Below are 15,944 nucleotides of genomic sequence, written 5' to 3'. Positions count from 1 at the left end.
CTTTCCCGTTTCTCCTGGAGGAATGCTTCTTGAATTCACTCAGAGCTTTCTGACACAATATCACCTGTTTTAGAAGTTATTTAACCTCTACTATCTATGTATAAATGTATTTTCAAATTCAAGAACACACAAAGTACTCCAACTTCAAAAAAATCTCCTCTATGAAAATCTGAACTCAAGTCTACCATTTAGTGTATTTATCACATGCTCACCAGTTTTATTAACAATGCTCTCAAGATACAAAATAATTTTATCGGGTTAGGTTGGCAGAAATAGAGGTAGAATGATGGAAGGGGTGACATTGATCAGGGTTTGCTGTAGTCAAACTGGATTCAAAGTCAAGGCTGGATAACTGAGTGGTAATGACAAACAGAACTGCTACAAAGAGAAGAGGCAGCCTGTGTGGAAGTCAGGGCCACACACAGGCATCCTCAGGGAGCAGCTGTGCTGAGAATAAGGAGGACAGGTGAGCTGGACTAGCGGGAGACAAGAAAGAGCCTGGGGAAAAGATATAGATAGGGCAGCCAGCAGGGCACCTGGTCCCAAATGAGGCATTTTTCCCTGTAAATCAGATCAAAAACTCCCCTGCAGAGCCCCACCCCACTCATTTCATACATTACTTAAACAACTCCAGCCAATCATGCCCTGGTCTGCCCACCTCTGACCGGTTGCCTCTACTCACTCTCACAAAGCACTGGCCACACAGGTCTTTTCCTGCCCCTCAAATATGTGAGGTCCATTCTAATCCCTTTCCAGGGGATCCTGGATCTCTCTATCTAATGGCATATGCATAGCAATCTAAAGATAGCAATGCTATACAATAGAGCAGAGTTGTTTGGCCTTAACACATACCACTATCTGCAATTCTCACTGTATTTTGTTTGCCTCTCCATTCTCTCCCTACTCCCAAATGGACTGTGGAAAAGTGGGAGCCTGGGACCTTTTCCTCCACTCATAAATTCACCATAGATTAAAGAAATTTTAAAAAATGAATGATCTTTATAAGATCAGTTTCAATAAAATTACAGGCCAAAGCCACACTGTACCAAGTAATGAGGAGGATTACAAGGTGAGCTGAGACAACTTTTCAAATCACACATGCCCTCAGTAGGGTTGTTGATGAGGTAGTATAGTTATCACACCTTTAGAAGAGCTAGCTTCCTCTACTATGTAAATAAAACATTCTAACTCAATCACTTCTTATTTCTTCTCTTGAGAGTTCTCCCAGAGAATAACCCATATCTATCAGGCCTAAAGCCCTTGCTTAGATGGTAATACATGGTTAAAAATTTAAAAAAAAAAAAACAAAAATGTCAATGGCTTTATGTTCTTATGAAAAATCTAAGGCTGTACATTACCCCAAATTGTATGGCTGTCACTGAAATATAGTTAAGGATGGCACTATCAAACTTTAAGAAGTGTTCCTACCAGGCTAAATACCCACAAAGAAATTCCTTCAAAAATGGAGTTGGATGGGGCTGGGAAGTTGGCTCAGTGGTAGATGCTTGCCTTGCATGCATGAGGTCGAGGGTTCCATTCTCAGCACCACATAAGCAGAAAAAAGCCGGAAGTGGTGCTGTGGCTCAAGTGGTAGAGTGCTAGCCTTGAGCTGAAGAGCTGAGGGACAGCGCCCAGGCCCAGAGTTCAGGCCCCACAACTGACCAAAAAATAAAAAATGGGGTTGGAGCTAGTTCTTCCTGTTGTTTCCTGTGACTATATATTCTACCTTGGGCCTTTTCCAAGGATCCTGTCATGTCAGTGATGATCAGAGGAGAGAGTGCCACAGTGCTGAGAAGGGGACTGTTTCATTTGGAATGTGCACAGTGATGCAGCTAGTGGAGGAATTATAGGAAGTTCCTATATCACAGCTTTTGCTAGAGTCTATGAAGAGATTTTTTCCCCTCTGCTCCTATCAAGGTATCGCTTGCAATAGTTAGGGAGCTCGAGTCAATACAGAAATTGATATCTGTGGTTTTTGGCCAAGCAGAAGAAAATAGTCACTCTGGTTCTCTCTTCTCTGGCTGGAACATGCTGCCTTGGAATTTCTTTGCACCCTCCAAAGGCAAACAAGCAAAGAGATAAAAGCAAGGTCAAGCTGAGAGGGTAGGAAAAGGTCGACTTAAGTCAATAGAAAGCAAGAGCCACCAAAGAGAGCCACCTCAGCAAGCACAGCTTTAACAATATTGGCAGAGATGCCCAACAGGTAGTAATTAGGTGAGATGTTCATGTCACTGTGTTTAATTCAAGACACAGGTAATCTTAATATAACCTGCTTAAAACAAGTTTGCAAGAGTGAACAGATGATCCAGAAGTTGATTTCAGGCCAAAGCATCTCAGGATTCTACCCTCTAAGCTAGAATTGGTTGTACTGGCATATAATTTTTAAAGACATCATCTTGCCCAGACATCCTGAGCCCTGAGCTAACGAAATCTCTATTAAACTGAGCTGAAGAGATTGCTGGGCCAAATGATAATCAATCACTGAACACAGGCTTATGTTAACATATAATCATTAAAAGGTTTGGATTTTCCTGAACTTGGTTACCAGCAGTATCCTCTATCAGGACAAAATGAGAAAAGTATGGCGCTTCAAGAAGTGGGGCCAGGGTAACATTAACCAAGATGCATTATATTCATAAACTGCTTTGTTGAATATCATCTCCTATGTACAACTACTTAAAGATAATTTCGTATAGAGACCCGGAAACACAACAAATCAAAGAAAGGTTGGACAAATGGGATTGTATAAGGTTGCAGAGCTTCTGCAGGGCAAATGACATAGCTAGCAAGATCAATAGAAAGCCCACGGACTGGGAGAAGATCTTTACTAGCCATACAACGGACAAGGGTCTCATATCTAAAATATACTTGGAACTCAAAAAATTAAACCACCCAACAACAAATCCTCAAAGAAACAACTGCCCAATAAGTAAGTGGGCGAAAGACTTAAAGAGAAGCTTCTCTGAAGAAGAAAGAAGGATGGCCAATAGACACATGAAGAAATGTTCAACATCCCTAGCCATAAAAGAAATGCAAATCAAAACAACATTGAGATATCACCTCACTCCAGTTAGAACAGCAAAAATCAACAACAGATGCTGGAGGGGATGTGGACAGAAAGGAACCTTACTTCATTGTTGGTGGGAATGTAAACTTGTTCAACCACTTTGGAAAGCAGTATGGAGGTTCCTCAAAAGACTCCACATAGAGCTCCCCAATGACCCAGCAATACCACTTTTGGGCATTTACCCAAATGATCACAAACAAGGCCACACTAAAGCTACCAGCACAACTATGTTTATTGCAGCATTATTTACCATAGCTAAGATATGGAACCAACCCAGATGCCCCTCAGTAGATGAATGGATCAAGAAGATGTGGTATATATACACAATGGAATTCTATGCCTCCATCAGAAAGAATGACATTGCCCCATTTGTTAGGAAATGGAAAGGCTTGGAAAAAATTATATTAAGTGAAGTAAGCCAGGCCCAAAGAAACATAGGTCCCATGGTTTCCCTTATTTGCAATATCTAGTATAGGTATGAGTCAAGCGGAAAAAGTCAGAGAATGTGATGTTAGGAAAACGAACCCTCAAATATGTATTGTAATGTTTTTGTTTCTTTCATGCATGTGTTTCTAACGCATTTATAAGATTATTTCTTTGTTGCTTTGTATGTCCCTCCCCCACAGTGTAACCCCCGCTTTCACTATATTTGATGTCAGTATAACATGTGGAGGAGACGGGGACAAACAAGTCGTTTAAGGATTCAGGTGGACCTGTTGCAACAATGAGAAGTACAAAATGTCATGTCAAAACCAGCTTTACAATGTCGGTGGGGGGGGGGAGGGGGGGTATGATTGGGTGGGGGGGAGGGGGGAGGCTGGGAAGGGAGGTCAAGGGTAAACAAAGGAGGAGGCTGCAATGCTTGGTAAGAAATGTATGCATTATCCTGCCCATGTAATTGTAACCCCTCTGTACAGTATGTTCTCAAATAATTAAAATTAAATTAAAAAAAAAAAAGATAATTTCGTAGTAGTAGTAATAGTAGTATAAGAAGTAGTAGTAGTAGTAGTAGTAGTAGTACAAGAAGTAATAGTAGTAGTAGTTGTAGTGGGGATATTTCCATGTTTGGACAGTCAGGGGAGACTTTAGAGAAGGAAAAGCCAAAATGGTACATCTGAGTGCCTCAGAGTCATGGTGACAGGAATTGGGGAAGTCACATCAACCAGTCAACTGAGGAAACCTCAGGCTTCTGGGAGAAGTTAAAGATAACAAACTTTCCAAAGCCCCTCCCCACAAAAAAAAAAATCACTCTATGACTTTTGATACAGTATTTGGAAATCCACAGTGCAAAACCAGTCAAATTAAGTAAATTGCTCTCTCATCTGGAGACTTAATGTCCTCATGGCAAAAGGTCTCGGAGGCGTCCCACAGACAAAGATTCCAAGTGAGGGTCAAGAGAGACCAATCACAGGCAGCCCAGCTGGGGACTCGGAGTCACAAACGAGAAGGGACGCATGTGGAGGGCAGGATTTCCTTCAGCAGGAACCAGACACCACATGTAATCCTTGTGGGAGTCCGGATGAAGACGTCTGCCCAGTGGGCACAAAACAAAGTCATCCTCCCCACCCCCAGTCGTTTATCGCCTCAATAGGAAGCGGCTTCCTTCAGCTAGGAAATGATCCTAGAACTCAAAGAGTCTGACCAGTCAGCCCAGGACCTCGTCCTTGGGCCTGAAAAAGGATGGGTCTCAGAAAGAACGTTCAGCCAGGTAGTCAAGGGAGCTACATAAAGACCCTGAAAATGGGAAAAGTTGATTGGGGAAAGATACAGCCCAGTCACCTAAGCAAGTAGGGATCCAGTCTTTCAACACCAAATTTTACACCTTCAGTTAAGACACAGTGGATTTTCTTGGGACCAAACACAGCAGGTTATTGGGACTAGAATAAAAGAATAAATAATATTAACAAATGTGAAGGGAACTAGGAAGCAACTTAGATCCAACTGGCAACAAAAATCTCTACTACCAGAGAAAGGAAAGATTGTACACCTCTCAATCCCCTGCTGCAATTCACTTCTGTGCAATGTGCCATAGGGGTAGAAAAGAGCAAGAATCCACACACAAAGGCCAACAGGAACTTGCTTCAGATATTATAAAAAGAAAATCTCCATGAGGTAGCTGTTCATGTTGGCCAGAATTTGAAAAACAGCAGAAATAAGCTACCACAGGAAAAATAAGAGAAGGAAAATTAAAGCAAAGCCTTTTTAAAAAATATTTATAAACTTGATCAACATGTAAAATTTAACATATTATCATGCTTTGAAAAGTGAAAATTCATTGCCAAACTAATTCCAAAATTATCAGTTTATATTTAAAGATGTCCAGAAACCTAGGCATTAAATACTTGCAAAATTTGCTGGACACTATGTGAATGGCTATATCTCATTTGCAAAGTGATCCATTGAAAATGTGAAATAGGCAAATAAGCATGCATCTCCTCTAGCAATTCCACTCTTGGTGATCCACCCCATAGAAGTGAGAGTATAACAGTCTACAAAGACATTACAGACACAGATATCTGGGAATAATTGTTCGTGGCTGCCAAGAACCAAAGATCAACAGGAAAGTAGTTTGATCCAGACCCATTCATTAAAAACGAATAAAATTAGAGCTATGCATGGTGTCTTGAAGGAGGTCTAAAATGTGGCTGAGTTGGGAAACATGCAGAAAACCACATATTTTTCTCCACATTCTTATTAGCACATATCAATCATATAATGTTGGGGGTTTCATTGTATTTCCATATTAGCCCTGTCTAGTACTGTAGCTAACCTCCCTCATACCACCAACTCTTTTTTTCTCTTATTTGCTACTTTTAAATATTTCATTGTGACATTTTCATATATGCAGACATCCCAGATTTTTTTAAACTCTTCTATCATAGTTTTGTCAGTATTCGTCTGTATGATTAGATAAATACTGAGAAAATGTAATAAGTCAATGATTCTCAAGCTTTAGCACCCATCACAATCCTTGAAGGCCTTCAAACAAATTGCTGAACCCCACTATAGAGATACTATAGATGTACTTCTAGAACAAAGCACACTTCTGGAATGTTCACAGGCTACGCTGATGCCCTTGAGAACCACATAGCTGGGAGAACAAAAAGGGGAGAAATGCTTGTGTGCATTTGCAAAAACAAATCATTGAAAGGAACCGACCAAAATACCAATGGAAGTTCTTTCAGAAGTAGAGTTTTAATTAACCTTTAGTTTATTCTAGACAATGCTGCTATCATTATATTCTGTATAATGAACAAGGGTCATTTGAATTGGCATTTAAAACCATTTTAAGGTAGTTGTGGAGGTAGGAAGGAAGGGATGGTAGGGGGAAAACAAAGGAGGAGGCAACAATGCTCAATAGGAAATGTACTAATTACCTTGCTCATGTAACTATAATCCCTCTGCACAGCATTTTTACAATATAAAAAAATTTTTAAAAATTTTTATTGGGAAAAACATTGAAACCAACAATTTCTCAATGAAGAGCTTTTATGTTTTATTCATACACAAAATATAAATATAAAAAGAAAATTCTTAGGTACGTAAATAGTGTTTTATAATACTCTTTGACTCATAAAAATTTAGAGAAAATGAAATGTAAAAAGCAATGAACAAACATCAACTTTTGAAAACATACACTTAAGATTTACAATTTGTGTGTGGGACAGGAGGGTAAAACTGGGAGAGAGCAAGGGAAGGGGTGACATTGTCCAAAAAGAAATTTACTCATTACCTGATATAAGTAACTGTAACTCCTTTATCACCTTTATAATAACAACTTACAAATTAAAAATTTTTTAAACTGTATTAATTAAACCAGGTGCCAGTGCTTCCTGGCTATTCAGGAAACTGAGATCTTAGCAGTTCAAAGCCAGTCCCGGCAGGAAAGCCCATGAGACTCTTTATCTCCAAGTAACTGCCAAAAAGCTGGAACTGGGGCTCAAGTAGTAGAGTGTTAGCCTTGTGCAAAAATCTCAGGGACAGCACCCCAGGTCAAATCCCAGAACCAGAAAAAAGAAAACAAACATACATACAATTAGAAGGCTGGGTACAGTGGTTCATATCTGTAATACCAGCTATACTAAAGGTAGGGATCAGACCTCACCTCAACAAATACAAATAAGCTAGAGATGACTAAATGTGCCTGTGAGCACAGTAATATAAGTAGCACAGTCCAACTTCAGTTTAGGAGAGAGGGAAAGAGAGGGGGAGAGAAGGAGGGAGGGAGAGAGGGAGGGGGAGAGAGAGAGGGAGGGAGAGGGAGAGAGAGAAAGGAAGAAAGGAAGGAGGGAAGGAAGGAAGGAAGGAGGGAGGGAGGGAAGGAGGAAGGAGGGAAGGAGGGAGGGAGGGAAATAAGGAAAGAAAAGAAAAAGAAAGGAAGAGAGAGAAGAGAAAGGAAACACCTATCCAAAACTTAATTAAAGCAATTGTGAGTTCGAATCCCTATAACACAAAACAAAAGAAAAAGAAAATTGAGATCAGTGAGGTTGGGAAGGATGAGGGAGACCATGGAAGGGGTGATATTGATAAAGATGCACTGTACTCATAAATTGCCATATTGAATTGTAACCTCTTTGTACAACAATTTCAAGATAATAAAAATAACATTTTTTATAAAGAGAGGGATAGGAAGGGAGGGTTGTAAAAGGGGGGGGGGGGTAATAGGAGAGGGGAAGGGAAGCAATAACATCAAATCAAACAAAATAGAGATTGAGGTAGTGTTCCAATACACATCAGCACTCAGGTGGTGCATCAGTTTTAAGCCAGAAAATCAACAGCTCAGACCACCTGCCCTGATTTTTATGTACCCTTTTCAGGCTTTCACTATAAAGATGGAGAACCTCTCAACTACATCTTTGCTAGCTTAAAATACACCTCCTAGTGCCAGTTGGCCAAACAATGTGAAAATTAAGCTTCAACCTCTGCTATTTTTTTCTGTGGGGAACAAACAGCTCAGTCTTGTATAGAGCTGCTCCTTCAGGGCACTTCAAGCACAGAGGCAGGAAGCTGCCAGAGGCTGCAAATTGGATTTGCAATGTTCATATCCCAGGCTCTACAAATCAACATTATAAACGCTCAGCTGCCAGTCTAGCCAACCCTGCTTCTCTTCTGATCTTATTATAGTCTATGTTTTCCTTCCTGCAATGGCAACACAGGGAGCTGCTGAGCTTTGCTGCCTATTAAAAAAATTGAGTCTGTGGCTGTGTTCAGAATCGTCCCTGCATCCCAGAATCTCCTTCCTAAAGATTAGCAGACAGAAATGAGACTTAAAAGAAAATCTAGAGCAAAAGAGACAGAACCAGCAACTACATCTCCTTCTGAAATAGATTTCTGGAAAGACAAAAATAATTTAAGTTTTGCTTTATGTTTACAAGAAAAAATAAAAGATTATTAAATTGTGAGCATTAAAAAAACAATGTGAAAAGCACTGCAAATCAGTTAAAAACAATAGGAGCTAAAAACTGTGTTGGCAAATACAAAATGGAAAAGTAGACACAACCAGACATAACAAAATAGAAAACAAAAATAAAAATCATGCCTCCCGAATTCAACCTGCATGCCCCAAGAAGATAAAACAGTCTAGCCCTTGTATATTAGTTATTCTTCAGAGAAAATAATATAAGACACAAAAGAAAATAATTTTTTAAAAATTTTCTTCATGGATCCAAGCAAGATAGTGGACATTAAAAAAAAAAGTGCCTCCATAGATTAGATATAAAGTTATTTGTACTGTCTAGAAAGGGAATTATGTAGTGACCCAAAGATAGAAACAAATGGGCATTTTAACTGTAAGAATATTACAAGAATTCAGTCAAAAGAGATTATAGGCAAATAAATAAAAATACAGCCATGCACCGTGCCTCATGCCTATAATCCTAGCTACTCCTAGCTGGAATTGGAGGATCAAAGTTCAAAGTCAGCCTGGGCAGGAAAATCTATGAGTCTTACTTCTAATTAACCATCAAAAAACCAGAAGTGGAGCTATGGTGCTAATCAGCCTTAAGTGAAAAAACTAAGAGACAAGATCCAGGGCCTAACCCTAAGATATGTATTCAAATGTTTTTTTTTTTTTCTTTCATGGGATTGTTTCTAACACATTTATAAGATTATTTCTTTGTTGCTTTGTATGTCCCTCCCCCACAATATAACCCCTGCTTTCACTGTATTTGATGTCGGTATAATTTGTGGAGGGGAAGGGGAAAAACAAGTCGTTTAAATAAGGATACAGGTGGACCCATTGCAACAATGAGAAGTACAAGTTGTCATGTCGAAAACGAACTTTACAACTTTGGTGGGGGGGGGGAAGGATTCGGTGGGGGGGGAAGGATTCGGTGGGGGGTGGGGGGAGAATGGGAAGGGATGGGAAGGGGAAACAAAGGAGGAGGCTACAATGCTTGATAAGAAATGTACTCATTATCTTGCCCATGTAATTGTAACCCCTCTGTACAGTATTTTCACAATAAAAAAAAATTTAAAAAAAAAAGATCCAGGCCTCAGTTCATAGACTTTGCTGCCCAGGTGGGCTTTGAATCTTAATCCTCAGATCTTAGTCTCCTGAGTAGCTAGAATTATAGGTGTGAGCTATCAGTGCCCAGTTGTAATGCAGTTCCATATTTGCACTAAAACACTAATAATTCATTTGGTGGGATGTGGTTTAAGACTAGTTTTCATTACAACTTACCCCTGCTGACTTGTAACTGGATGAGGACAAATGGCCAGGTGGCCTTAAGCCAATTAGCAATGATTCTGACATAAAATGTTAAGGGAAGACAGCAGGATACAGCCCACATACATAAAATGAGTAAGTTAGGTTGAATATATTTAATGTATTTCATCTAACTTAGGATAACATCAATTAAAATATGCCTTTTTATATTCCATGAAGAAAAATGCCAAGTATGACAGAATGTTAAATTACTTAGAATTTTATATTTATCAAATGAGCTCTTCTAAATTAATTTATACATAGAATGTATCATGTTGCTCTTTCCACGCCTATCTATACACACATCAACTTGGCCTTTTAATGCCAAGCAAATCACAGGGAAATCATTTTGGAAGCAATTAATCAGGTATTATAAACAAGGAACATAAATTAAACCTGATAGGAAGCCAATGTAATCCCAGGCACAAACCTACATGTCATGAATCAATGTTACATCTCAGTTTCAGAAATAAAATAAGAAAAAGAATTCACACCTTAAACTAGACATTCCCATCTTAATATAATAATTATATGGGGTGAGATTATGATACTTTCCTAACAGTTTTCTATACTTTTCATTTTATTCTAATCAGGATTTTTTACTAAATAGAAAAATATATTGTATAAAATATTGTGGCCTACTTAAGTATTTCGTCTACTTAGCCAATGTGTACCAGCCCTGATCTAGTCCTAATCTAACAGGTTTGTTTACAAAACAGCTACACCAGCTATATGACAGTGTTGTGTATCCTGATTACACTCGGGGATTTGTCTGGGTTTTTTCTGTTGTTGTTTGGTTGGTTTTTTTGGTAGGTGACGGGCTTGAACTCTGGGCCTGAGCACTGTCCCTCAGCTCTTCGGCTCAAGGCTAGCACTCTACCCCTTTAGCCACAGCGCCACTTCTGGTTTTCTGGTGGTTTGTTGGAGGTAAGAGTTTCATGGCTTTTCCTGCCTGGGCTGGCTTTGAACTGTGATCCTCAGATCTCAGCCTCCTGAGTAGCTAGGATTACAGATGTGAGCCACCAGCACCTGGCAATTTGTCTGTTTTGAGGAAGAAGAGCTGTGTGGAACAAGTTTAGCTATAGAAAAGACAGGCAGGCACACACACACACACACACACACACACACACACACACACACACACACACACGCACAAACACACATAGCAAAACTTTGAAGTATTTTAGAGTTTAGCCTGGGGCTAGTCTTTTTTATCTTTAATTATGACTGGGCCTACAGTGCATTTTATAAGCTGTAAATCACAATTAAGAGAGAGGGAGAGAGAGTAATATAGATCCGTGGGTAGCCCAGAGGCAGCTTTTTAAATTTTTATTCTTAAATCCATTTATTTTATTAGCCTTTCTTCCTCCAGAGAATAGTGGTCTGAATGGTGCTTGTGGAAGGAAAGAAGAAATGTGGGGAGGAAGGAAGGAAAGCTGTGGGTGCGCAGGCTGGCTGAGTAGAGATGTGTAGGAGGTAGATGAATGTATTTTCATCAGTAAAGACTTCTGACTAAATGTAGTCTCTAATTCCCTGATATTTTGTGCTAATCACAGTTCTACATATACCCAAACCATTGGCTCAAAGCCTCCCAACACAGCTCCTTTCCAAGGAGAAGGAACTTTGATTCTCTGCCATTGTGTGGATGGAGAGACGTCTCTGGTGGAGCAGGAACAAACACCCCCTTTACCCCAGAGGTACATGGTTACTAGAAAACTCATGGCTTGTCCCTGTTCCCCAACCTGTAATTTCCTCCGTACAGGTTCTGGCACTTTTATCTTCCGATATTTATTTCATGCTTTTGGCCAACACCAAGGTCCACCCCCACCCCCAACATATGTATTTTTTGCCTATTATCCAAGGTATTATTGGAAAATATGTTCAAAAATCAACCACAGAACTAAACTGAGTGATTCTGTATCTAGAAATTATACAGTTAAAAAATTACTCAGGAAAATATAATTAACGCCCAGACTTAGAAGACAGGAGCTTTTTAAAAGACTCCAGACAAACATTTGAACCAGAGTGTTGTTTAAAAAAAAAAAAAAAAAAAACAAGTAAAACATTTCTCCCCCACTCCAGTCACCCAGTTAAGAAAGAGCCACTTGGGCCTGCAGCCCAGTGCTTCAGGACTTACATAAAGAGGCACTTCGCTGCAACTCAACTCCATGGCTTCTGCATCTGCAACACAAACAATAAATGGAAGAGTGGTTATTGCAGGAGGCCCCTTTCTCCAGACAGCAGAGCTCTAACTCACTTCTCAGTCACCAACATCATAGAGGGACAAGTAGATGCCTCAGGAAAACTGCATTTTTTATAGAGAACATAAAGGTATCTTAACAAACTTTACTATCAGGTTTAATTGTCACAACCTTTTCCACTGTGTATGTTTTACACCATGCGTTGTTATATTAGTTGGGTTTATAGGCAAATACATCAAGATTCATGCTAACTTTATATTTTCTTACCTAATAAGAGGCACATGACAACATTTTGAAGATCTACTGCTAAAAAATACTTACTCCCTGTGGGGCAATGGGGACTCTTACCCACACATCTACTTTCACTTAGTAGACACTGTGGACTCTGCACTCTCCAGCAGAGCTGCATGGCTAACCTGTGCTGTGCCTTTACATCACCTTTAATAACCAAACAAGTTCGTATCCATCACGCCAATTACAGCTATCTCTTCTTCCACTTTTCTCTGTATAAATGTCATGCTCTGTCATTTTATTTCCCAAGGCTTGGCTTCACCACCTGAAATTTCTAAATGTTTCACACTGGCATGCTTTTAAAATCCATACTACGTTTTCCAAAGATGTTTCTTCGGAAAATAACTACAACCTATTTCCACAGTGGTAGATCCAAGGGAGTGATTTGTGCCTTAGCACACAGCTACAATTTTTAAAGTTATCTCCAAAATGGGAAGGGCATCTTATCAAAAGAATATCAAGATATAAAAGTTTTAATAGCTTACATTGACATTACAATGATGATACAATATCCTAATTTGTATTGTTAGTTAACTCTAAAGAAAAATATTAGACTCAGGTACAGGTGTCTCACACCTATAATCCTAGTTACTCAGGAGGCTGAAATCTAGAAGATTTCGGCTCAAGATCAGCCCTACTAGAAACATTCACTAGATTCCATCTCCAATTAACCAGAAAAAAAACATGGCTAGAGTCATGGCTCAAATTGTAGGGTACCAGATAAGCAAGTAAGCAGAGAAAGAATGAGGTCCTGAGTTCATATCCCAGTACTTTAATAATAAAATTCTGCACTTCTCACATTTGTACATCTAATTGAAATATCCAAACCGAATTGAATATAAAACACATGACCTTAATTTTGTCTTTGAACATGATAATAATTACTCTTATATACCTTTTAAAAAACCAGTAATGGGCAACACTCAAATAAAACATATCACCATTAGGTAGTAATAACTACAGTTGAAAAGTTCTATGCTCAGTACTCTATAAACATCATCTCCAGTAACCTCCACAGACTCTCTATAGGAAGCTCTATAGGAAGGAAGCCCTTGTTTCATGAATATTCATTGTTAAATCACTGAAATTACAAGGCCATACAAGAAGCAGAGGCTAACTAAATGTGAAAATAGTCAAAAATAAATAACTGACAAAATAAGGGCCATATAAACAACACCCTCCCATTCATCTTTCATCCCTTTCAATCACTTAATGTCAGTATCTTTTCTATAGTTATTTCATGTTTGCAGACAAATGAATTGTTTTGTAGTTTATTTGTTTTGGTATTGTGATAAGAAACTTGTGTGAATAATATAAGTCATTTTAAATATACATTGATTTTTTAAAGTAGTACCTAAAATTATTCATAAAGTTGAGGAAAGAGTTTCTAGAGAACTAGTTCAATTATATATGAAAGAATTGATCAATGAGAATATGGCAGAAACCCATTAACAAGTGAAAAAGAAAAATCAACAGAAGACAGAGCTTCAGAAACAACAGTTTCAATATTAAGGGTATAAGAGCACCATCACTTCCATGGGAAAAATGGAAGACCTTGAGAATTAGTCTAATAAAAATGACTCATATTCATACTTTGGAAATCAAATGTGGCAACATAGTTATTAGGGTTTGCAATGAAACAATATTGTCAGAAAAGCTCATAATCTTCCTCCTCAATTACTCTTTCTCTCACACACACACAATCTCCTTTATGTTCATTGTTAGAAATAGCACAAAGGTGAAAATTGCAACCTGCATCAGATAACATAGTTAGCAAACAGTAGAGATGGTATCCAAACACAGCTATGTTACTAGTCTGGGTAGGAAAGAATAGTGCACTAAGAGAAATAAGACTACAATATGTAGGAAATGAGAAAGGAGAGAGCATTTTGGAAATAAGTCTTATGGAAACAGCCCAGATGCCCTACAACAGATAAGTGAATCAAGAAAATGTGGTTCATTATTATGCAATAAAATTTGTATTTATCCATTAGAAAGAATAGTGTTATTTGCAGGGAAATGGATCGACCTAGGAAAAACTGTGTGGAGGAAATCTGGCTCAGAAAGATAACGGCACAGGTTTTTTCTCATACGTGGAAACTGGATCTAAAATATAAACATCCATGATAACATATACATGGCTCTCTGTGTATACACACAACACACTGACTAAAGGATGGTATGCTTAGGGTAAAAGCCCAAAGGTAACGCCTCTGAATAACTAATTTACTGTTTATCTACTACCAGGAAGTGGAAACATTTTTGGGGAGGGAGGACGAAGAGGGAACACATGAATGGAAGGAGGAAGGTTGAAAATGCAGTCATTATATTGAATGTATATTTTGTAAAAACTGAACTGGGAGATAGCAAAGGAAGGGGTGACACGGTCCAAAAAGAAAGACACTTGTTACCTGACTTATGGAACTGTAACCCCTCTGTACATCACCTCTATAATAACAATTTAAAAAACTGAATTGTGCAACTTGAAGGTAAGGATGAGAGGGGAGGTAATAGGGGAAAGGATGGAAGTGGTGATATTGATCAAGAAGTACTGTACTCATAACCTGACTTATGGGATTATAATCTCTTTGTACAACTACTTAACAATAAAAAAAGAAATCTAACAAGGAGGAAAATAAACAAGTCTAACACTGTAAATAGGAACCGGTGTCAGATGAAAGTATCTATCTGAGTTACTCAAGTCCAAGCAGTTTTAAGTAGGAAGGTGAATTATTTGGCAAAATCAACGGGGAGGCATCAAGAATAGAAATTAAACAACTCAGTAACTATTCAATAAGACCTCATTTATTCAAACTGATGTGGGTGGAGGGGGTGAGAAGAAGGAAAGCCAGTCTGTCTGAAACAGTGCAGTCTAAATTAGAGGATGTTTATGAAGTACACAGAGCAGTATGAATTGGCTGCTAACAAAATGTTCTCCCAAGCTGTCACACTACCTTGTATTCCTCAGGCTATATTTGCACATAGACAAAGTGATTAAGGTCTTAAAAAGCTCTTTCCAACTCTCTTGAACATCTCCTCTACAATTTTACTCATAAGTCTCCATAGTACACTGTTTATAGTCAACGCACAGCTCAATTAGCACTGAAGCATCTTGGGCAGGATAAATACCTATCAAAGCATCCGGTTCCTCCATGGTAATGAGATCTTTACAGTCCTTCCTTCATGTCCTAAGTCAACTAACTGTTGTGTACAATGTGCAAAGCACTATCCCTCAGAAGGGATATTAAAACATGAAGCTGGGTGTAGTGGCTCAAGACTATAATCCTAGCTACATGGAAGGCAGAGTTCAAGGGATCACAGTTCAAGATTAACCTAGGCTAAAAGAAGTTTTAAAGACTCCATCTCAACCAATAACTAAGCATAGTGGTACACACTCATTATTCAAGCTATGATAGAAACACAATGGGTAGGTACCAGGGCATAAGCCTAATCATCCCCAGCAACAAAGGGAAGCCCAGGTCAACACCAACATAAAATGAGACCCTACCTTAAAAATAACCAAAGAGATAGAGCATTGGTTTATCAAGCATGAAGCTCTCAGTTTGATTTTTAATACTGCGGGGTGGGGTGAGGTGGGGGACCCACTACTCTTATTACTGAGGAACTTTGGAGTAACAGCTACATTCATGAGATACTAGTAGATGGATGTCAAAATCAA

General features: G+C 38.8%; 1 protein-coding gene across 1 annotated transcript in view; it reads right to left on the bottom strand.

Annotated features, from left to right (window-relative positions):
• Window positions 1-11,954, bottom strand: part of Arhgef28 (Rho guanine nucleotide exchange factor 28) — a 222,749-nt gene extending 210,795 nt beyond the window's left edge. Inside the window, exon 1 of the mRNA XM_042690839.1 lies at window positions 11,911-11,954. Within this exon, the coding sequence (XP_042546773.1) occupies window positions 11,911-11,943 (33 nt within the window). The 5' untranslated portion in view covers window positions 11,944-11,954. The remainder of the gene's footprint in view (window positions 1-11,910) is intronic.
• Between the last annotated feature and the right edge of the window lie 3,990 nt (window positions 11,955-15,944).

Source organism: Dipodomys spectabilis, unplaced genomic scaffold (assembly GCF_019054845.1).
Source record: "Dipodomys spectabilis isolate Male_0828 unplaced genomic scaffold, ASM1905484v1 ptg000140l, whole genome shotgun sequence".
NCBI lineage: Eukaryota > Metazoa > Chordata > Mammalia > Rodentia > Heteromyidae > Dipodomys > Dipodomys spectabilis.
The sequence above is the reverse complement of the archived record's forward strand: the minus strand, read 5'-3'. Positions and strand labels throughout refer to the sequence as shown.